This window comes from Alligator sinensis, unplaced genomic scaffold (genome assembly GCF_000455745.1).
Source record: "Alligator sinensis unplaced genomic scaffold, ASM45574v1 scaffold999_1, whole genome shotgun sequence".
In the NCBI taxonomy this organism is placed as follows: Eukaryota; Metazoa; Chordata; order Crocodylia; family Alligatoridae; genus Alligator; species Alligator sinensis.
In genome coordinates, this window is record NW_005842571.1 from 820,824 (window position 1) to 845,445 (window position 24,622).

General features: G+C 39.5%; 1 protein-coding gene across 3 annotated transcripts in view; it reads right to left on the reverse strand.

The window, feature by feature from the left end:
* Positions 1-4,979: 4,979 nt before the first annotated feature.
* The window catches only part of TGS1 (trimethylguanosine synthase 1), a 51,560-nt gene continuing 31,917 nt past the window's right edge, over positions 4,980-24,622 (reverse strand). For all 3 annotated transcript variants that reach the window (XM_006032432.2, XM_025214181.1, XM_025214182.1), the window contains one exon: positions 4,980-5,491. In XM_006032432.2, the coding sequence (XP_006032494.1) occupies positions 5,375-5,491 (117 nt within the window). In that variant the 3' untranslated portion in view covers positions 4,980-5,374. The remainder of the gene's footprint in view (positions 5,492-24,622) is intronic.

Genomic DNA, 24,622 nt, shown 5'->3' on the forward strand with positions numbered 1-24,622 from the left:
GGGGCCCCCCCCCCCCCCCCGGGAGGACTCCAGCACAGCTGCTGCAGCCCTTCTGGGGGTGTGGGCAAGCTGCCAGATGAGAGGAACTGGGTGCTGCCAGCTGGGACCGGTGCTGAAGCCAGTAAGGCTGGCTTCGAAACTTGAAACGTTTAAAGTTCCCTTGTTTCGTTTCGAAGATATTTTGAAGGCTTTTGTTTAATTTTGATTTCACTGTTTCAAGCCCAAAATGCATTGAAACAGCTTCGAAACAAAATGCTGGGCGAAATTTTTCACAGCCCTATCAGAAAGTTCCTCCTAATCACTAACCTAAATTTCCTCTGCTGCAACTCAAGGCTCCTACAGTTACAGAGAAAATCTATGGATCTTGCGATTCTTGTACAGTTCAACTAACAGCTCATTCTGGGCAATGCCTTATGACCTCATTTTGAGCCAGAAATTCACTTTAAAAAAATCAAAGGCTAGCACAAATTGAAGGGGGAGAGGGCCTAATTCCCGACAGAATGTCATAAATCATGCAGATTGCACTGAGGAACTGAGGATGTTTATTTGGTCTCACCTCAGCAGTACCCTAGATTTGTGTTTGCAAAATGGTATAATCTCTTTTTGTACTCCAGCGATTGCTTCAATTTGCCAGGCTATCTGTCATCCTTCCTATAGAGTCTAGCAGGAACCAGAGCTAGAAATCTGCTTTTTTTCCCCCCAATTATTCTGAAGTATGTACCAGGAGAGCTAAGACCTCAATTGGTAGAGTACCTGATCTCAATGACAAAGGCCTCAATTACCTGAACAAAACCAGTTCTGTCCCATTAACTTTAGGAAGAAGCCCTTAGGTTATGAGATTTTTTAGGTATTTCCTATGCTAGCACTATTTATAGAAGTGGCTAGTACCTTTTGTCATGGACCAGGACCCCACTGTTCTAGGTGCCATGCAAACACAGGACAAAAAGATCACTGCCTTTGAAAGCACATAGGTTGCTGTGAACCCCACCCCCCCATGCTCTACAGGAAAGCAGCAGTGCATTATTTTGACCTGGCTCTGCAGCATCTGTATAGATCGGGCACTTCTGCGGAGCTTTTTTGTGCTTTTATCTAATAGCTGATTCAATAGATAAAAGCCCCACTAAGGCACCTGATCTATACAGATGTTGGGTGAGCCAGGTTCAAACCAATGCGATGCCTCTTCTAGGCATGTACTGGGGCTTAGCATGAGGGCACACCAAGTTTTAAAGTAAAGCACTGGCTTGTTTTGTTTTTCCTTTTACATCTGTAAGCAGCCATAGAGGTTGCCAAATGATACAGCAGAGTTACTGCTGGGAGTTCCCACAAGTTATTAGGCTGTCGCCTCTTGCTACTACTGTGGGTCACTTTGCCCTAACATCCAGATTCCTGATGGAAATTGTCATGGCTTACCATTAGCACTGCCACCACCACCACCAGCAACTGGCCATGAAGTGGAAGGAAGAATAGCAGCCCAGAAGTAGAACAACACTCAAGCACAATCAGACAAGTACTAAGAAGAGTCTTGTCTCTCAATTGGCTTTTTTAGGCTGTCTGTGGGGCCTTTGTTTCTAATTGGGGACAGGGAGGATTTTTACCTAACTTATAACTCAGGTCCTTTTGTAGATGGCAGTTCAACATCATTCCTGGGTTAGGAACATTCTCAGACCCATCAGCTGTGACACAACAAAAAATAAGAACAATTAAATTACAAAAAATAAGAAAAAACCCCACTATGTTACAAAACAATAATTACTATTCCTCCTTCCACTCCATGGCCAGCTGTTGTTGGCAGTGGCAATGGTAAGCCATGACCATTTCCAACAGCAGTCTGGACATTAGGGCAAAGTGGCCCACAGTAGTAGTGAGGGATGACATCCTAATAACTTGTGGGAACTCACAGCAGTAACTCTGAATAACAGGCTGATATTTTTTTTACCCTTTTATTTTATGAACAGTAGTTTTTGGTTTTTTTTTATTCATCTAGCAGTGTTTCTCAACTGGTGGGACGTGAAGGTCGTCTAGGTCGGACCTGAAGTTTAAAAAATAATTACAGTAATACCTCGGTGAAGTCTCTGGGAGTGAAACTCCTTTATAATGAAGTCTGCTGGCAGTGAGCTTCCTGTTGGCAGAGTACCAGCTTGCAGGGACCTGGGAGGAAGGAAGGCGACGCGACAGGGGGCGCCACATGCATGTACAGCACATGCATGTGGCTGAGGGCAGCTCTTTCAGGTAAATCAGGGGGAAGATGGGGATTGAGGTCCCTGTAGGGATGGAGCTGGGCAGGGCTGGGGCCATGGGCAACTGGTGCCTCCTGAGTCAGGGGAGGCACTTGCCCCGCAGTGGCCAGTTAGCAACCAGGGTCCCCCCATGGCCAATCACGCAGATGGGAGGGGATCCCCCATGGCCCATCTGCCAGCACAATCAGCCACAGGGGACTGCAGGGATCACTTCTTCTGGCACCCACACTCCCCAGCTGGTGCTCTCAGGGGATGCACGTGCACCCCTGTGCACCCCCTACATATTGCCACTGGCTGGGGTTGGGGGTGCTTGGGGCCCGGGCTGCAGTATGTGGCTGCAGGGCTCCAGCAGGGAGCAGGACAGAGCCTCGGATGGCTCACCGGGGGAGGGCCAGCTCCCCACTGCCACGCACATTTACAAGGGGCAGCGGGGACCCATGCCCCCCAGAGATGTACCTGGTGCAGGAGCAGGCTGCGAGCTAAAGTGTTGCTGCCCTCCCTGCAGCTCCACATGAAGGAGGTGTGTTGCCAGGGCAGCGCAGAGCTTGCAGCAGCATGGAGATCCCCACGTGGCCCTGGTGCTGCCTGCTGCGCCAGGTCATGCCTGCCGAGCTGCAGAGGCACCTGGGGCAGGGAAGCAGGGCAGAGCAAGGAGCAGTGAGCAGCCACCCTTCCCTGCCACTTTGCTTCCCTCCCCCAGGTGCCTCTGCAGCCTGGTGGGCATTATCTGGTGCGGCTGGGAAGATCGTGCCTGCTGGGCTGTACAGGTACCTGGGGAGCGAAGCAAAGGGGCAGGGAATGGCAGGGGCTCTTTGAGGGGCGCAGCAGCCCTGTGCGCAGGAGGTGCTTCCCCAGGGCAGTGCAGGGTGAGTGGCGGCGAGAGGAGGCCTGCGTGACTCCTCCGCTCCCTGCAGCGCGGGGTTGCAGGGCAGTGGAGCTGGCAGCAGCTGTTCCTTGCAGTTCCCTACGGCGCTGTTCTCCGAGGTGTTGCACGGAGCGGAGGAGGATCTTCTCATCAGCCGCCCGCTGGGGCCGCTCGTCATTTATCATGGTGGGACCAATGGCTGGTGGGATGCAAGATGTAAAAGGTTGAGAACCACTGATCTAAAGAACACAAAAAGGGACCTGCAGGGCAGCTGCATAGCTAAGCATGGCTTCACTGTCCTCAGAACTCTGAAAGTCTGTCTGATTGTATACAGCGGTGGGGGCAAACCTTTTTCTGACAGGAGTACCACAAATCAAACCCTCCATCATTCCAAGTGCCACTCCAATCCCCTTCCCCTGCCTCATCTGTCAGTTTGCTCTCTGTTCCCTGCCTGACCTGTTGCTTTGCTGTCTGCTCCTTTTCTCTGCTCCCTCCGCAATCGGCTGCCTTGCTTTCTGCCCCATCTGCCACTGTGCTGCCTGCCTCTTTCCTGATCCGCTGAATGCCACACAGATTGACCATTCCTGGTATATATTTTAAAAAGTATGCAACAATAATCAAACAATTATTTGATCCTTTAACTCCAAATCCTTACAAGTTGGATTTCCTTCCTTCAGGGAAGAGTTCCCTTTATTTTCCTTGCTTTTTTTTTCTTTGCACAGAGGAATTGGCTTAGATCTGTAGCTTAGTCTTCCCTGCATAAATCTGACATGCTGCACTATAAGGTAAACAGAAGAGCCAATTACTCATAATCCACCATACCCCCTAATCCTCTTCCCTCCATGGAGTGAATAAAGAAACCAGCACTGATTTATTCCTTCAAGAATTTGTTCCCATGCTCCTACCTCACAAGCAGAAGAATTAGCTTTGGACCCTGCCCCAAAAATGTACATATAGCAATCTCCAAGCCTTCAAGAAAACTAGATATGTTGTCTTATCTTCTTAATGGTGTTTTGTTTTGGTTCTCAGGGAAAGTATCAAAAGTTCAAATTGAACTTTTCTCTGGAAAAGTTCAAATTCTTTTCTGGGCTGTCCTAGAAAACCTTCATTTCCTTACTAATGGATCTGAATTTCCACTCTGAGGCCCCAGCTTGACATCACTAGAGGAACCCTTTGAAATCAGATATAGAAGTAGAGGGGAGAATGTTTGGCCCAAAGACTCCTTACCCAACTCTCAGCATTGGCAGTGGCAAGATGCATTCAGTGTCTTTCAATCTGCAGTCTGAGAGAGTGACAGTCTTCCATTCACAGTCAAGAGGGTGGTCTCTGACTTGCTTGACCTAGAGTTTGCTCCCTGAAGCCTGGAGGGCATGAGTTGGTATGACATATGTCTCAGAGGAGGAATGGAAGCTAATGGGACAATTTCCCCAAAAGGCATATAAATGTGACCCTGGCACACCACTGAGGATTAGGTAGGAACACTGATGACATACACTCTTAGAAATTTCTAACACAGTTTGAACTTTCCTCAGAAAGCCTCTGCAGCAATGAGTCTATTGGAGCTGCTGGCAAGGCAAATAAAACCTGAAGGTATTCCAGGAACTGCAGCACCACCATTCTGCTGTCAATGATTCACAAGTTGTTGCCACGCTGAAGTAGCCATTGAAGCGGATCTGTGAAGCCTAGCATATTAGAACGATGATGGAAATGGCTTAAAACAGCCTTGTTTTAGTTTTTGATACATGTGACAGGTAGGTTTTGGATTCCTTTCTTATTACTTTTTAATTTGTTGAGTATAAATGAACAGAAGCTCTTAAATAACTGTTGCGCACAAACTTAATTTTTTTTTTTTTTTATTAAACTAATGTTATGAAGAAAATACAAACACACACACATACAAACGCTCCCCTCCCCACAAGTGAATAGAAACAGGGCTGGAAAAATAGGGTAAAGGTTTTCAACTTGTCTTATATTAGCAGAAATTAAAAGCTGCGATGTTTCATTTTACGGACAGTTCCTTTTAGATTTACCATAAGGTCTTACATCAACCAAAATTATGTCACTTTATAAAAATGAATATTTCAAAAGTCTTTTTTATAAAAAAGCATTTATTGACACTTGAAAAATAATACCGTCTAAGAAAAACTGAAAGGAAGAAAAAGAACATTTTAGACAAGCCAAGAACGTAAAAGGATTAAGGACAAAAGGAAGTCAAGTATATAATTAGGAAATCATACACTATGATCCATTTATTTGTATATACTTGTTAAGCTCAAGATATGTCACGTCTGATTAGGTCACCAAAGTAAGCAGTTATTGTCTTCAATTTGTTATTGAGAAAGTTTTGTTCTATTTCAACTTGTCCTCCTGGCCCAGCTAAGGAAGCAACCTAAAACGAATAAAAAAAACCCAATCAAGTAATACACAAAAACAAATATTTGAAAATATTGCTTACATTCAGATCACCCAGAGGTTTTTTGTGCCACTGTTAAAATTTCAGAGTATCCAAGATGCCCCCTTCCCATCTATTTTTGAAAGTTATGCATCTAACTGTCCTTTGTCTTTGAAAAAAAATCCTTCTTAAAGGCTATTAAAATAATAAGATGTCATGCTTGAATAAATACATGCCAATGTTTAGTGTTATTTAAACCTGATTACAAGACATGTTAAATCTAAGACACTTGGCAAAACATACTAGAAAGGTGCCAACATGCCAGATTTTGTGGGCATATATGAACAAAATTAAGAAAAAGTACGTTAACTATAGTAGGCAGAGCTGACCCTAGGAGGGTGCGGGGCCTGGGGCAAATCAGCCTGTGTGGGGCCCCTTTAACACTGTGTGGGGCTGTGGACCCCTGCAAAGCCAGGGCACAGCAGTGCTGTAGCAATGAAATTTGGTGCCCAGGGCCAAGCAGATCCTGCATACCCTGGATGAGCCGCTATTCAGCGAATGCAAAGCCGGCGGTGTGCGGGGAGTGTGTGGGGCTGAGCTGCCAGCTCCAGGCAGGCCCCGCAAGAGGGGCTGCAGCCGCTCTGCCTGGCTCCGCAGGGGCCCCCAAAGCACAGGGCCCGGGGCAGTCACCCTGATTCACTCTACCCAAGGGATGGCTCTGGTAGTCTTCTTTTGTATAGCCTACTATGGGAGGAACAAATTAATCAAAACCTGCATCCAGTTTCATTCTCCTTGAATGCACTTCCCGCTAATTTGTAACTTTAAGTATCTCAGCGTTTAGGATAAAATTACAAGCAATTTACTGGATGCTGTGGAATGATCCCAATAGAAAGGATTACCAGTGAAATTCTAGGCTAAGTCAGTAAGATTTTTGTCATTGAGAAAACAAAAAAATTACAATGCCTGGATTTTGACCTCTCATTCAGTTGTCTAAGCCTGGTAAACTTCTTTAATATTTCAATGGGCAATAGCAAAGAGAACTTGTTATATTAGGTTCTCTCCTTCTGTGGTGACAGCATGCAGTAACTGCATTCTTCCCACTTCATATTTAAGACCTGTGGCAGGTGAGAATAATATGGAACACTTATTTACTACAACTGCACCGGGGTAGACAACCGAACTGAAGGGATGAAAACGACACAATAGGAAAGGGCACTGAAATTCTACTTTTATTTAAAAGGGGGAAAGACAATACAATCCAAGACCTCAATCACATAATGTGGTCCATGGGAAGTCAGTTGTGCCAAGGCAGAACCCCCCTGATTTCAATGTGGTCCCAAGTGGACCACATTCTGGATCATACTTTGTTTATATATGTACATATACATGGATGTACACACACACACATGCTGCAGTTTGCCTGAATGACGTTATATATTGCTGACACTTGAAATAAATAGGATAAAAATCTATTGTTTAAGCAAACCTGAAAGGAAAAAGCATTTTAGAGAAGCCAAGAATACAAAAGAATTAGGGACAAAGGAAAATGATGATACAACTAAGAAATCAGACATGTATATCGGACTCATACATCACATATGAAATTATATATATGTCCGATTTCTTAACTGAACCATCAATTTCCTTTGTCCCCAATTCTGTTGTGTCGTAATTCTTGTCTAAAATGCATTTTTTCCCCTTTCAGTTTTGCTTAAACAATGTGTACACCCCCTCAAGTCCCGTATTATACAAAAGAACCAACAGTTGTTTTTGCTTCAGAAGCAAAAGTACAACATATTCTATGCTGACTAAAATGGTAAGGTCATGACCTGCAGGCCTGCAGCAGTTTTTAACTGATCTTTACACCAAAAAGCCATGGTAAGAACTGCTAAAATGTGAAGTTCATTATACACTGCTACCTCTTCAAAACTTACACCATGAAGTATTTGTCTTAATATAAACATGCTGAACTTCCTCTATTTTACTTAGTAAAAAAAAACAGCCACTGTAACAGAGGAAATGACAGATTAATCTATTATACTTTGAACATTTATCTGGGCAAAATCAATAACTATCATACTTTCATGTCAGACAGACATTTGTTTTCTTACACTAGCAGACAAAAACAAGCACTTATAGCTTCTCAGTTTAATGTTCCTGTGTAAAAAAAAGTTCTTGTCTAAAAGAAACCTAACACTTAAGCAAAAAAGCAGAAGCTGACCAAAATATTTATAAATAGCACATGTATCTGAATATAGCAAATGAACAGGAATGTTAATTTGCCGATTTATTTTTTTGAAACTTGAAACAAACTTGTTAATACCCGGGGCAAAACAGATTTCTTTAAGGCCATTCATTAGTTGTGTGCTGCTCTTAAGAAAAAGCTGTAATCGCCCATCAGAAAAAAGTACTCAGATCCTTATAGTTTATTATTAAAGCTGCTTAACTGAAAGAAAAAGAATCACTATTTTGGAAGAGTCTATTCAGTATGACAGTAGTTATTTATACCCCATAAAAAATTCTCCATCAACAGCACAGACAAAAATTATATGTTAGTCTCAAAATAAAGGAAGATGGCATTGATGGAGTTATATTTAGGAAGCTACTGATGTCCAGTTTCAACTATTAGATCCATGATGACTGAGGTTACAATATCACTAATAATACTTTTAAAAGCTTGACAAGACCCCCTGAAAATAATGTAAATGCATAAGCATAAATCAGAGAGGGAAGAAAAAGTTTAAGGTTCCAGAACTCCATCAATTATACAATCTTCTGCTCAAATCTCACTCTCAGTTTCTTAGTCACTTAGTAACAGGAGATCCATAGAACAAATGGAATTCAGTAAGGTTCTGCCCATTCTTATTGAATAACCTACGTACAGGAAAAACTAAGAAAATGTTTGAACAATATTTGTGCGCCAAATTAATGGAGGTTGGCGATTTGGTTACATACAGTCTACTTGCTGAAAATTCTCTTCAGTTTGATTAACAGTTAAAGGGGGAAAAACTGAAGTACACAAGACTTCAGATGTGTACCAACTCAAAAATGTTTTTTAAAGGAGGAATCACTGCTTTCCTTAATCCTTATTCCACCCTCACCTTTTGTTGTCTTAAAACATGCTGTTCTTTCATTACCCATTATTCCATAGGGAAATGGAAGCTATTTTATTTTACTTTAAATACCAACTTTTAACATCATCTTTCTATGTTAAGAACACAGATCTGGTCAAGCACTTTATGTCTAGGCAAACATCAAATGGTTTTGAGTCCCATCCACTGGGTCCTAGATGCTTTAACCCTCTGAGTCTGAACAAAATCTAGACGCTACCTCTGGCTTGGGTCTCTCTTGGCACACCATCTGTCCAGCATCCTGCTCTGAAAGCTGTTGGCACCTGTGGTACAACTGCCCATGTCCCTCTCTCTTTTCTCCAGCCTAGTACAGTCGCATCATACTCTCCACTGGCTTATACAGACCTTTCCCCAAACTCCAGCTGTGGTCTCATACTACTGAAAAACCCTTCTGGAACACGTGACAGTGGAACCACACACGCAGTGCATGCGTTCACACATGTATGATTTTGCACAGGATTCTAAGGCCACTGCTCTTAGTAATTAGTATTTAAATTAGAGACCTAGACAAAAATAGGAACACATTTCCTTGTCAGTTTCCTCACTACTTAAGATCATTCTTTGAGCAGTTATCCAGTCCTTTGAGATGACAAGCATTCTTTTTGGTTGCAAAAAGAATGGTTTTGGTTCTTTTGGAGTAACTTGTGATTTGTCTTCTGAACTGGAGTCTTTCTAACACAGTTTGCCTTCTCTGACCATGGACCCACAGCTAAATTAGGTCCTCCTTCCTGCCACAAGGGAAGTGACTGTTGCTTCCATTTGTGAGCCTGATTGTCCCCAAAATCTTATCTTCCTTGTTTTGTATTTATTAAATTTCTGCTCTCTAAATCCCTTCCCAGTGGAGAAAGCAGCTTCTGCTAATCTCTTACCTATTATTTGCTTTGAGCATAGCTCTTCAGTTTAATAACTTTGCATGGAAACACAGAAAATGGATACCTATTTTTATAATTAATGCAAGGAGCCGTAATTTTAACATATATACTAAAAGCACATACATATATAGTAAGAGTAACTTATATACTAATAGTACATATTCAACATGGAATGTTTCTCTCCTTTTTTTGGTGTACTTCTATTATCAGATCCAATTTCCTCCAAAAAATTAATCTATGTAGTTTCATCCACTTATTGGGCTCTTTTTGGGGAGACTCCCTTAAAATCCCCAACTTCTTTGACTGGGAGTCAAAATGATTTGTTTACTCTAAATTACCAATCATATATTAATGCTAGTACATGTATGTCACTTTACACAACACACAAGAAAAATACTAACAACTTAAAGGCTAGCAAAAACATCTTGACCTGTTACAAGGAAAGAAAATTCTTTTGGGATTTTACGCTTTACACTAAATACAATGAAGTCATCACTAGTCAATCTTGTAGGCAGGTTTTTCAGGTAACTCTAACAGTACACAACATTATGGTAACACCTCAATATTCTGGAGTTTTAAAAAAACCCTGAAGTGAACCAAATAACACCCATAATGCAAGCTCTCTGAATGTTACAAAGTTTAAAAGCACAGAATCAGTTCTAGATAGCTGAAGGGCTGAGTTAATGAGTTGTTTAAAAGTTTAATGCATTAAAAGAATATTCATGTCCACTTCAAGTTACAAGTACATTTTTAAAGAAGAAATAAAGAGAACTAAAAGATTCTTTTAACTGCCAAAGTCTATCAATCTAGAGTCCTTTACCTCAATAGTGACTGTGATACCTAGATACCTTAGAAATATACACAAATTAGCATAAGATGATCTCATTGTACTATATACATTGCCTTGCCCATTCAAAATGGAAATTCCAGAAAAGTATTACGTTGCTCAGAATCAGGTTTTATTATGTTTCAGTACTGAACCTTTTCTAAAAAATAGTTAGACCAAAAAGACAGTCGTAGAATCTAAGTGAACACATGCATGCAATGTAAGGATATATAACATTTGTTCTGTGTCATGCAGAACATAAGATAGAATTTAGAAAAGTTCTATACTGGCATCCTGTTTACATACATACTCTTCATTTTTTATTGAAATTATAGAAGTTGCTGTTTTACAAACAGATAAGAATTCAAACACATTATAAATCTTAAAACTCAAGTTCTAGGCTTGTAGAAAGCCTAGCAAGGTTATCTCAAGATAGGCTATTAAGATGATGCTGGAACAGAAGTTAATAAAAGATAGTCAAAATTAATGTGATTTCAATATCCACCATCTCATGACCATTAAGGTAAAAGCATTTTGCTATTCTACATGTGTAGAAGTTAAATTTGGGATCCGTGAGACTTTCCAAGTGGTCCTGGCCTGGTGATGAGGAAATAAAAAGCACTTCAGATTAGAGGATAAGGAAACAGATTAGACTAGATATCTAAGACTGTTAAAATGTTCATGGTGATAAAAGTTGCACTACGAATGATGCAATTAATTGACTTAAATATAATTAACATTGAGAACAGGAGGAGGTTCCAATCTTTGCAATTTTTAATGGCTAAGGATTAAATATATAAAGAAACAGCAAAATTAAAAATTTTAAACAGGAAGAGGAAAGAAGAGGGGAAAAGTAAAAGTAAAACACCACAGCTTGAGCATTCCCCATTGTGAACAAGTAGGACATTTAAGTGCATAATTATTATAATCTTATTGCGATTATCTGCGCCTTCACTTCCCCTTCCTTCTTATTTTTATTCACATTCTGCAGCTTGTCTTAACTAAATTTCTAAAATAATTCCATACAGGAACTATGTCATCTTATATGGTCACACACTGCTTATCACAGAAATATTACTGATCTTTATCAGGCGCTGGCTGGTGGAGTAATAAGACTGAAGCCTGTTGATATTTTTTCTTGCTCTTCAATTTGGGATATGTTAACCTGTTTTTCTCCAGTTCTACTTTATTGCCCTACCTAGAGATTAATCAATCAATTCTCCTATTTGTGAATTCATGGGAGAAAAACAACACTATGACACCTCATACTGTATGAAGAAATATGATCTCAGAACAAAAAATGACTGTGTACATACAAAGCACTTGAAAATATTAGTGAAAATCTAGCACCTAACTAAGGGATCCAAAGTTCTGAAGCCATGAAGTTTATTATCCCACCCCTTTCTAAACTGCTGCTGCACAGAGCATCTTCTGGAAGAAACTGTAGCAGCACTTGTAGAGAAAATTCCCACTGGCTTAATCTTTTAGTATGGGATAATAGTCTCAGGAGGCCCCTACCATTTAGCAAATTTTAGAAGCTACACTGTTGGAACTTCCTGTTTCATACTTCATTTGCCATATATAACATGGTTTGAAGTGCTGTCTGCTTTAGGCCTACAAAAAAAAAAATCTAACCATCATAAATAAAATGAAACAGAGGTGGGGTTTACTTTGTACAGACTTAAGCAGACACCATTCTGCAGCTTGCATACATTTACTACATAAATATACTTATATAATTGCTGCTGACACTAAGACATCAGCCTGACAATTTCTGATGCTGTGGATTATTCCACACGTTAGTATTTACTGACTGTCAGCTTTATAATAATTGATTCATGAAAAACAATAATTAACAGTTCCCTAGTAGTAAATCTAGTTAGATTTTCTTCACCTCAAACTGCATGTAAAACTTCATATTTTAACAAAACGTGAAAGAGACGTTTTTCTTAAAAAGGGGCTAAAAGCTAAATCACAAGTAAAATTGTGATTATAAATATGTTTCCAAAAAGAGGAAGTAATACTGCTCCTTTTCCTCTGTTACGTTAAAGTAACATACTGTACAAAAATAGTCCACTGAAAAGAGGAAATTTCAATAAATATTTTTGTGACAACTTCAACAGGAAAATTATTTTTTCCCCCTCAAAAAAGCAGTTTCAGTTCATGGAAGCCATAAATGTAGTAAAATGGATTGTAAGACAGCGTAAAACTTAAAACAGAACCTCTTCACACTTAGGAGAAGGCCTTCCCTCTTTGATGCATTATTTTTACACCATTTTGTGTCACACCAGTATTTACCGAGTTTTCCTCTCGCCCTCAATCACCAATAAATTGCTGGTGCAAAAACCTTAATGCGTAGAACTGAACAGCAAGTTAAACACCAAAAGTTCTCTTGTGGGCAACATGAATCATCAGCCCAATGATAAGGTTTCAGAAACGCTGAAGACTTTAGTTTCAGAGAGAGAGAGAGAATATATAAAAATAAAAGAAAATCACTTAATCTACATAAAAATGTGTCACCGTCAGGCAGCTATTTAGATTTTCACTTTTTTTTGTTTTCCTTTTGCCTGGATAATATTAAAAACATTTTATTTGTAGAATTAACACAAGCTAACTTTTACAATTTGTAGAATTAATGCAAGTTAACTATAACATATATTGTCCAACCTCAAAACAGGAGAGAAAAGATGGTGATCAATACTATTTGATGGGTTGTAAAGGTGGTCTCATCTGAAAATTTGTTCTGAGGACCATCTTCTTTCATCATTAACAAGCTATCTTCTCATGCTTTTCAAACAAAATCATAAGCCCACTAAGTTACAGCTGAATACACTGATCTCTACAAACATTTTAATGAAAACTGTTATCCCTTTTGACCAGAAAGAATAGCCAAAAGTGCAGTGTCTTATAGGTTATTCCAGTTTGGAAACAACAATGGTGATGGATAGAGGAATCTTTGATGTACTCCTATTTATTTACAAAGAGCAGATACAGTCTTGTTTCCCAGAGCACACGAGGAATCAGGAGCCTGTTTCCTTACTCACAGATGCTAAATCCTACTCAGCTAGCACCAGACCTAAAAGACCTCTCTCTCTGCTTCCCTCAGGGCAGATTGTTGAAGCTGCATCTGTAGTGCGTCTCAGATATGCTTCAGCTTTCTTCCCACATCCTCTGCACACATCGTTCCTGAAAACAATTCCCCAGCAGAATCTTTACTCGCATCATCCAAACTCTTGAGCACATTTGCATGTGTCTTTGTTTTGGGCAGTGACAAGTGTCTATATTTTGAAGACAATCATCAATTCATAAAGAGGTTTAAATCTTTCCTTACAGCTACCTTAAATGAAGGATATTTCATTCCACCAGCTTCAACATTTCATCTCACATATGGCATCAGTCACTACACAGCATAACTGCATTTCATGGACCACTTAAGACCAAATGAGAACCTATACTTCAATACTTAAGTGTAGGCAACCGTGTTTACTATGCTAAATCTTATTATCACTTTGCTAGCACTGGACCATCTGTGCAGTCAGAGCATTACACTCAAAGCCAAGTTATGTCTGATACCTGGATCTCACCTGCCTTTGTCACCACAACTGATGATGGCAACCAAGAAAGCTGCATGGGTTCAAATGGCAGCTCTATCAGAGGTGTGACGCTAGGGTGTCACATATCTCACTAGCAAATAGGATTTTTCAAGAGAACACCTTGGATAGGGCCTTGAGAGACTTTGGGGACTTCTGGGTAGAAAGCAGATCTGAGATGGCATCCAGGTGTGCTTTAAAAGAGCTGAGGAGTAAGTAGTCCCCACTTTTCAGGTTTTGAGGGTAAGGATAGCTGATACCGAAGCCTCATAAGGGAAGGGTGATATCACAAGAAATCCAGCCAAGAACCTAATCTGTTAAATTATGTCCATCTAGTCATGTCTCTCCTGCTGTGGCTGATGATACATCTCACAGGGGACAAGCAAGGCTGCTCTACCACTGACACTCATCAAGCACCCCTGCTGCAAAGTGTATAGATCTGGGTGGAGTATCCTCCTTTCTTTTGGGTAAATAGGTCTGGGAATGACCTGGGAACCTTCACCAATATGAAGGTGGCCTTGAAACCAGAAGAATCTTAGCCAGATCAGGAACATCAAGATCAATTATAGAGAATTCCTCATCTTGTGGAACTAGACATCTGAGTAAAAAGGCATACAGGAATTCCCCAACCATGAGATAAGAAAGGCATTGGACAATGAGCCAGGGTTGAGCTTCAATTTGAGCTCCAACGGATGCACTGCTTACCACCATCCTGTATAGAGACAGAAAATTTTGCACCTCGTTGTTTGTTGATAAAGAATGTTGCAGCTGTACTGTTTATCATGTGCTGGACATGATGCACTAACACCTTACAGACTCTATATAATTAGATGAGCTCCAGGACACTGATGTACAGATTCACCTTCTTGGAAGACCAGAGACCGTACACTTGATATAAACTCATTGGTCATTGATATGCACTCCTCTCCTGTGCAGAGAATCATTCATCAAAACAGTCACCAGTAGCTAGAAAGGGAAAACTGTCACCCTCAAGTATTCATTGGCTGTCCTTCCACCAGGCCAAACAGATGTCATAGGAGAACAAACTATCCGTAGTTCTGCCTGCATACATTCAAGGTGGATTCTGTCATGTGGTGCTGTGTGGCCTTGATAGGGAACTGACACCTCTCTGAGGTTCTGCAGCCCTTAGAACCTGGTGCTCCAGGACCAGAGGCTGACCTCATGGACTTACCTTGGAAGGACATCTAGGTTCTAAATGGACAAATGTTCCATCTGTCAATTAACTTCTGGGATGGAAAGGAGATTTCCCTTAGCAAAGTGGGCAATCATTATGCCTGTCTGAGACACAGCTCCATTATAACCTCTATAGGTAGCCTGCTACAATGTTTAATCACCTTCATAGTGAGAAAGAAAGTTCTTTCTAATCTCCAACCTAAATTTCCTCTGATGCAGTTTGAGGCCATTGCCCCTACCATGCTGCTGTTATGATCAATTGAAGAGAAAGAAAGGAAAAGAATTTTCACAAAAGCCTTTGCAAATACATGTATATCCATTATTAATTTGATATATTTGGTATATCCATTATTAATATAATTTATTAACTTGAAAATGTAATTTTCTGACTTGTTCATTTATAAAAGTGGTAAGGTTCTTCAACCATCTTAATATTTACAGATTTTGAATTCTGAAAACTAAAAAAACCCAAAAATTTCCAAATACCGTAGACAAGCAGAGAAGCCCTTTTGAATATGGGCTCTCTAATAGTCTTTTTTGAAACTACTCTCTAAAGGAGAATATCTCTAGGTCAATTCTTGTACGTAGTAGTTATAAGTATAACTGACAGCCAATTAAAAATTTTCAAGCTCTATTAAATTTGTTACCATTACTTTTTAAAGTTGCTGGAAGTAGAATTACTCAAGCAATTGTTATAGTTGCTCTAAGCCTTGATGAAAAGAGATTAAGCACTATATACTAATTATGGATAGAAAGAATTGCCTAATAGACCCAAAATTAAGATGCATAATTATTTTGAATAGAAAGAAACTTCCTTAGAATAGTTAAAAAGCAGATCTGCAATCTTATTGGGCCAATTCCTCTTCAATTTTATCTAAACATGCTACATATATAAGAAAAAAACCCCACTGTAAAAAAAAAAAAAAAAAAAAAAAATTACAAAACTGTAATCCAAAAAAAACAAACAAAAAGATGCAACAAATTAGTTTCCTGTGTGTGTGATTGTAAACAAAACTTTAGAGGCCTGAAACGGATTAATGAAAAAAAAAAAAAGGGCAAATGTTTTTGAAGGAAAAAATTAGAAAAAACGACTAATGGGAAAATTCACACTTCATTTAAACAATATTTAATGAATGGATTGTTTGACTTTGCAAAGAAAAAGGAAACCAAAATTGATTCAAGCAAGCTTTGGCTCAGGGAATTTTTAAGGTTTGCATTTTACCCATTTAGCACCTTTTCAAGTTTTAATTGGTCCACTTGCTCCCTCTACCAGCAGAAGAATGAATTGAAGAGAAAGAAATGTATACTTTTCAGTTTACCAAATTTAAGACAAAATAGTTTACTAGCATGGCATTCCTTAGACTAGAAAGCTAGGGTTTCACACTAAGTGTGGTTTTTACAAACAGAGGATGAGGCCCAAACAAGTATCAATTTTACCCAAATGTAATCAGTAACGGTGAACCTTAGTGACCACCTTTTAGGTCAGTGTTTCTCAACCACGTCCCATTGGTGGGACTTGAAGTTAGTGTAGGTGGGACTTCAACTCATTGCCCAACTGAAAAGATCATTTGTTTGCACTTCAAATAGATGAATCAAAAGATATCTCGAACAGTGCAATTGGTTGAAAACCGCTATTCTAGGTCATGCATGAACAAGTTAAAACTGCCACTTGTTTTGCTTCTACTTGGATTTTGCAGCTGGACAGCTACATTGTATTAGCTTTCTAGCTGTAAAAAGAAACACTTCTTTTACTAGTGTAGCCATGGTCAAAGCTGTACCACTAAGACAGGATTTAAATCAACGTACAGGTTTCCCTCGGTTTATGCTTTACATGCATTCCTGGAAAACGGTGCATAACTCAAATTTGCATAAACGGAACACACTTTACAATGTAACAAACAGTGATACATTCCAAGACCTCAACTATACTGACCCCCCCCCAGACCCATTTCTATCACTTTTACAAGACAATTTTGGTACTCACCAACAGCAGACAGTACACGCAAGCACGGAGTGGTGGTGAATGTTTAGTTGGTGTGAAAAGAGGGTGGTGAAGGCTTCATTGATGGACCAGGGAGAGGGGTAGGAGATAAGCTAGTGGGACACTTAGAAGCCATAATAGGGATGCCAACTACAGAAATATGTGTTGCAGACAATTAGCAAGGAGCACAAATCCACACAGAAGACTATATTTTGGTGTGCATCACTCCTACAATGCAATGCACGGAGCAGCTGATTGAGGGCTTCTACCACACTGATCGCATAAGTGAATTTCCCTTGCATAAAATGATTTTTTGGTTTAAAAAGGGTCATTGCATAAGAGTGAATTCGCACAAACAGAACCCACATGAAGCGAGAGAAAACTGTAGATATAATGGTGCAAACTCTGCTGGACATTTAATTCTATTTACATGGTATGGCTTGCATCAAAACATTTAGAGTTGTGAGCTACATTGACATACCCAGCTTTCAACCAGCACAAATGTGTTCAGACAGAGATCAGTTTGAAGTCAGTTTTAATTTAACCAATGCATCTGGTTTGTACACGAAGCAAAGGATTTGTTTTGTTTTTAATTTTCTAAGTTGAACCAGAGCCTGTAACATAGACATGTGCATAAGTGATATACAAAATCAGAGTGTACACACACACACTTTCAGTGGAGGCAACTCCCCATGGGTAAAATGCAAACCTTAAAAATTGCCTGAGCCAAAGCTTGCTTGAATCAATTTTGGTTTCCTAGAATTTTCTTTGCAAAGTCAGACAACCCATTCATTAAATATTGTTTAAATGAAGTGTGAATTTTCCCATTAATTGTTCTGTCTAATTTTTTCCTTCAAAACCATTTGCCCTGTTATTTCATTAATTCATCTGTTTCAGGCCTCTGAAGTTTTGTGTTTACAATCACACACACAGGTAAGATATGGCAGGTGCCATCAGTGAAGCAGAGCCAGTTTGAAGAATGAACCACTAGGTAAGGAGTAATCATGTGTGAACATTCCCTTTGAACTTGTTTAGTATTTCTGGCAAGCATCTGCCTGCCACCTCATGCAGCAGCAAAACTGTTACTACTTTGGCAGCACATGAAGAAAACTCAATAAGCGTTGATAACTGTACACACGTATGAAGCCTTCTCCATTTCTACAGGGATAGCATAAATAATCTATTCCTAAAGAAGGCAAGGAGGTATATTTATTTTGCCCTCTTTTTGGGGGGCAGCAACATTTTTTGTTACAGATCACTGAAGGAGAGAGTAAGTCCTAACAGCAGCTGCAACATAAAACAAATGTTCAAACAAGAACTAAACACAAACTAATTTAATGCATAATGCATCCCATAATAAAATTACTAACAGAAGTGGCAGAAATAGGAAATTGGTAGTGGTAAGCCCAACAACAATGCTTTTTAGTTGCTCATGCTAAAACAGAGGTAATCAAATCTTGTAATTCTTCTACCATGAGCCACAATATTATGCAATTAAAAGGAAACATCTTGCTGCAGACAAAATACCAGATTTGACACCACTGCCATGATCCTATCAGACTCTAATTTAAATTTCTTTGGGTTCAGAGCACCCTTACATTGCTTTTTTGCCACCTGCTAAATATCATTATACTTTCTAATACCATACACAAAGTATTACTACTTAGGAATAGTGAGTGAAGGGAAATAAAATGTGCGCATACTCTCTATCCTTCTTCCCCTCAAAAAACATACTCCTCCTACGAAATATTCTGAAAAAAGTAAAAATTTGTAAAATGAAGATAAAAACATATTATTAGAGATATAGGCTTCATTTCTCAGAAAAAAGCCAAATGCTTTAATACTTACCAAACCCTTTAATTTTATTAGCAAAGCCAGCAGTGATATTTTTTATAAAAGAATATTTAGTTACTAAGAAAATTCTGCCAGACACTTTACACATGTAGAAATATTCATGCTTGTGAGCAGAAATAGTTTTCAGCCACTGCACATGAGGACTTCTAAAACTTCATCACATCATGTGTGTTCTACAGGACACCAGTCCTCATTTACTGTATGGGTAACGCAATGAACAAAGCAGAGAAAAGATGACTTCACATGTTCTTTTGCAGTTACAACAGTAACATGAAGGACAGCTGGGTTCTAGGAAGAGGCAACCGAGATAGACAGGGAACTGAAGCATGAGGAGGAACAAAGATGATGCGTGAGACTGAGTAACAGATAACAGAATAATTTGCAGACAGAAGCAGGAACAGAAAGGAGACGACTTGATATTTATACCAAAAATTGAAACGGGCCTTTGTGACTTCAGACTCCTTAAGAAGAATTAAGATGTCTGTTTATCAAAGCAGCTGTAGAGAGCAGAAGATTGTGCTTGGCTCTCAGGAGCAGTAGTACAAGATATGCACCTGCATTAGAAAAGGATCTTGATGGGAACAAGGAAAAGGAAAAGCTACTGACTATCCTTCACATCAGGGCAAAATGTTGCAAGATTCCTGTTACGGTAAGACAATTCCAGAAGCCATCTTACCTTCGCCAAGTAGTCACTAAACCAACATGATGTTCTACTATTTTAGACTTAGCTTGGCAAGTAAGGAGGATATCACAGAAAAGCTAGGCACTGAAAATAACCTTGGAATGGCTGATGATCAAATCAGGAATTGATTCTATTTTAAACTGTGGTTCTCAATTTCAAAAGAGAAAACTGTAAAAAAAAAAAAAGAATAATGGAAATAGTTATTGAAGTCAACTAAACCAAAGAAGTTAGGGACTTCAATGAGAAGCAATCTTACAGATTTTGTAGGTCAAAGGCGTAAAAAAAAACAAAACCAGCCTCTCCGGAACTAGCTAGTTAGATCTTTTAAAGGACATAGAAACAAAGGGCAAGATGCATCAACAGAGATCAAGGAAACAAAATAGAGGGTACTATGCAATGAGAATAATATGCAATGAATTTAAAGACAGTGTTAAGTATCACCCCAACAATAAATACTCACCTCACTTTTCAGTAAGCATGAGTATATCAAACAGAGGGGTAAAGGCAGGGAATGAGGAATAGAAATGGAAGTTGTCAATATGGTATGCATAGTTCAAAAGACTTCAAGGCTTTAAAGTGGAGGGACTGGATAATCTTCATCCCACAAAATAAAATCATACAGTCTAGTAGCTAGAATTTCTAATAAATCTATGAGGTAGATTTGCCACAGGAAAGGAAAATAGCAGACATAATAACTATATTTAGGAAGAAGAAAAACGGTGATTTGGCCTCAAAATCCAAAGCTTTGAACAAATTTTGAAGGAAAAACTAAGCAGACAGAGATTTATATGGAAAAACAAGATAAAATGAAATACGAGTTTACTAAAGGCAGAAAGTACCAGACTAACCTGATTTATTTATTTTGTTTTTTTACAAGATAACAGATTTTCTAGATAAAAGGAAATGTGGTGGATCTAACCTATCTAAACTTCTATAAAGCATTTGATATAGTACTATGTAGGAAATTATCAGGCTGGAGGCGGAGTACTAGTGAAGTTTCTCAAGCACTGTTATTGGGAGTGATTTTGTTCAATACTGTATTTCATTAACAATCTGGGCTAGTGGGTTTGATAATGGTACTTTCAGAGGACATAACTGGAGGCAGCATCAACACAAGGGATAATTGGATTAGCATTAAAAAGTACTGGAGGACTGGACTAATAGAAACAGCATGAAATGTGATAGTAGAAACTGAAGTCATGTGCTTGGGGATTCAAGAATTTCTTCCATAAACTGTGGGCTTATTAGTTAAAAACCAGATAGAAGGAGGAGTTCTAAACATAGTAGTTAATTAGCAGTTTATAGTCATCCTGTAATGTGATGCAGCTGTGAAAAAGGTAAATGTGATCCAAGATGGTATTACCAGCAGAGATAGGGAAGATTCATTGCCATTGGTCAGAGCACTAGTGAGACCTCATTGAGAACACCGTGTAGGACCCTGGTTGCTCTTATTTAATAAAGATGAATTCAAAGTGAAAAAATTGCAGAGGATCAGCTCCTAGGGTGATTGTGAAAAATGGAGAACAAATTACATAGGAGATTTAAAAAACCAAAACCAAAAAGAAAACGCACAAACAAAAAACAAAACAAAAGACACGTTTGGTTGGTTTAGCCTAGCAAACAGAAGGATCAGAGTGAATTATAATTTAGTCCATGAATGATGGGACTAAAATTATACAGCTGTTAGTAGTTTTATCTGATTCATTAGTCTACATATATCTTACTACATTTGGAATTCTAAGCTTTTTCTTAGAACCTCCTGAATTTATGTGCCTCTCCTAGCTAACACACCCGTATCACATTCTGTATCCTAAAAAATATATATGCCAAAGAGCTCATTGTGCTGAAACTTGGGTCCCTGTTAATGCATTTTTTGCTGAAACTGCATACTCTATGTGTCTGCTGATGCGCAAACACTGCAACAAATCTTGCATCCTGTAGTGCAAGTTGTCAATATGGTGAAGAAAGCTGTAGTTGTTCAGAGTTGAATGCTGTGTTCTCTCTCCTCACACTATTCCTGTCACCACAGTATCTGAGCACTTCATGTTCGGGAGCTGTGAGTTGCTTTTTGGATTCATAAGGCTATCAGCTCTCCATAAAACAAATGTGTCCCCTTATCATCCTTCTCCTTTTTCTAGCTTGATTTAATTAAAGCAAAAAGTAAAGCCAATCTCTATTTGATAACCATCGGGGATTAGGACAGGAATATGGGAGAAATATACATGAAAGCTTATCTCGATAAAGGAACTGATCTCACACCTAAAATGTTAATTGTTATTTACATACAAGGAATTGCGACTTGATTATACCCATCATGCATGATCAAAGCATGTATTATGGTGCTTTAGAAGAGCCAATTTCACAGAGCAAAAAGTGAGTCAAAAGAGCATAGACAAAACAAAAACAAATGTGAAAACTGGGAACTATTCAAGAACATTTTACTAGAAAACCACAAGGCCACAGTCAAAATAAATTACATTGGTTAAAAACAGTATCACCGCCTGGAATACAGGTGAAGAGAAAGTAATTATGAAAAGAAAAGAAAAAGAATATGTTCACAGAAATACTGTTAATCAGAAGATAGGAATTGTGGTAAACTAACAGGGGAAAAAACAGCTGCAGCCAGAACAGGTAAGTACAATTTGTCAACATGAGCTGTACTATAAGGAGCAAAAGGAATCTTATCAATGGAAGTGGGCCATTTCTAAATTGAGTTGTAGAACTTTCATTTATAATGCAGAAAAGGCAAAAAGATTCAACTGATTCAATGGATATTCCATTCTGTATTTGGGAAAAAGAGAGAGCGTCTTCCTACCATGATGTCATACTTTTTATTCTAAGAAAGGTAAGGTCCCTGCTAGGATGGGGGGAGTAGTAGATATGCTGGACAGTAGGGCTAGAATTTAGAGTGACCTAGACAAATTGGAGGATTGGGCCAAAAGAAGTCTCATGAGGTTCAACAAGGACAAGTGCAAAATCTTTCTTGCACTTAGGACAGAACAATCCCATGCACTGGTACAGGATGGGGGCTGACTGGCTAGGCAGCAGCTCTGCAGAAAAGGACCTGGAGGTTACAGTGGACAGTAAGCTGAATATGTGCCAACAGTATGCCCTCGTTGCCAAGAAGGTTAATAGCATACTGGGCTGCACTGGTAAGTATGGTGCCAGTAGGTCAAAGGAAGTGATTATTCCCCTCTATTCAGCACTGGTGAGGACACATCTGGAGTACTGTGTTCAGTTTTGGGTCCCCCACTACAGAAAGCATGTGGACAAATTGGAAAGAGTCCAGAGGAGGGCAACAAAAATAGCGAGGGAGCTAGGGGACATGGCTTATGAGGAAAGACTGAGAGAACCAGGTTTACTTAGTTTAGAGAAGAGAAGACTGAAAAGGAGTTTAATAGCAGCTTTCAACAACCTGAAGGGGGGGTTCGAAAGAGGATGGAGCTCAATTGTTCTCAGAGGTGGCAAATGACACAACAAGGAGCAATGGTCTCAAGTTGCAGCAAGGGAAGTTTAGGTTAGACATTAGGAAGAATTTTCTCGCTAGGAGGCTAGTAAAACACTGGACCAGGTTACCCAGAGAGGTTGTGGACTCTCCATCCTTGGAGGTTTTCAAAACCTGGCTAGACAAAGCTTTGGCTGGGATGATCTAGTTGGGGATGGTCCTGCTTTGAGCAGGGGGATGGATTAGATGATCTCCTGAGGTCCCTTTCAACCCTAACTTTCCATGATTCTATGCCAGCCCTGCACTGGACTACTGTGCTAAAGACAGAAGGGGTCCTCCATTTTACTTTTAGCAGGTGCATTTATACCTATGCTGCAGGTGAAAACTGAATACCAATTGTGCATTAGTACAAAACTAGTACTTTGTTTCTAATAAATACTTAGGAATATAAAGGTGAAATAAGATTTATCCTTAAGTGACTAATGTCTCAGGCAGATATTACGCTTAAGACAATTAAATCAGTTTATTGCATCTTAAAGTATAAACCAGACACACGTTCAGGAGATTGTCAATGCAATTAAACAGGAAACCAGCCACAAAGGTATTACAAAAACCTGTGATAATTTTGTGGCTAGTTTCCATTGCACTTTAAATTGAACATATGGCAGGAACCACCACAGGGCTCAAGCCCCTGAGCAAGTCCTGATCAGCTGATTGTTGACTGGCAGAGACTGCCCCAGGGGCTCGAATCTCAGGCAGTCTCTGCCAGCAGATCAGAATGGCCACAACGCTTGAACTCAGAGACGCTTCCAATCCTGCTGACAATCAGCTAATCTTTGGACAGCTTTGGGGACCACATGGGGGCTTAAACTGCCCCTGCGGATCCTCCATAGCCAGCTGACGATTGTGATCCCAGGCTCCTCCTGCACCGGCAATATGGCACAACTGGGATCTGATCCCACAGTCATGCTTCCTGCCATGTACGCGTGGCACGGTAGGAAGAAAGATTACTGGGATCAAGGATCAGATCCCATTGCTCCTTCAAATGAATGTCTGTCAGGGGCCAAAGTCCTCTTATTGTTCTAATGCAAGGTACCTATATGGGAAATAGAAATTTGGTAAGAAGCCTCTTCAGCACAGCAGACAAATGTTTAAGTTCAATGACTGGAAACTGAAACTAGATAAATCCAGGGCATGATTTTTAATGGTGAGGGTAATTAAACATTAGGAAAATACTGCTAAAATTTATAGTGGATTCTTCATCACTGAGCATTTTTAAATTAAGATTTAGAAAATACACCCAAAGATATGTTTCAGTTCAAGTACAGCTAATGGGAATATGAAACAGGAAATCCTATAGTCAATGTTATGCAAGCTATCAGGCTATATTATGATGGTCCATTCTGGTCATAAAAGAAAGCTATAAATACTGCTCAAATTAATATACAAGGTAAATCAGGAGAAAATAAAGCACAGAACTTAGCAGAAAAGTGAAGTATGACCACTTTTGCCTATTAAAAAAAATATATTCTCAACCCATAGAAGATTATTTC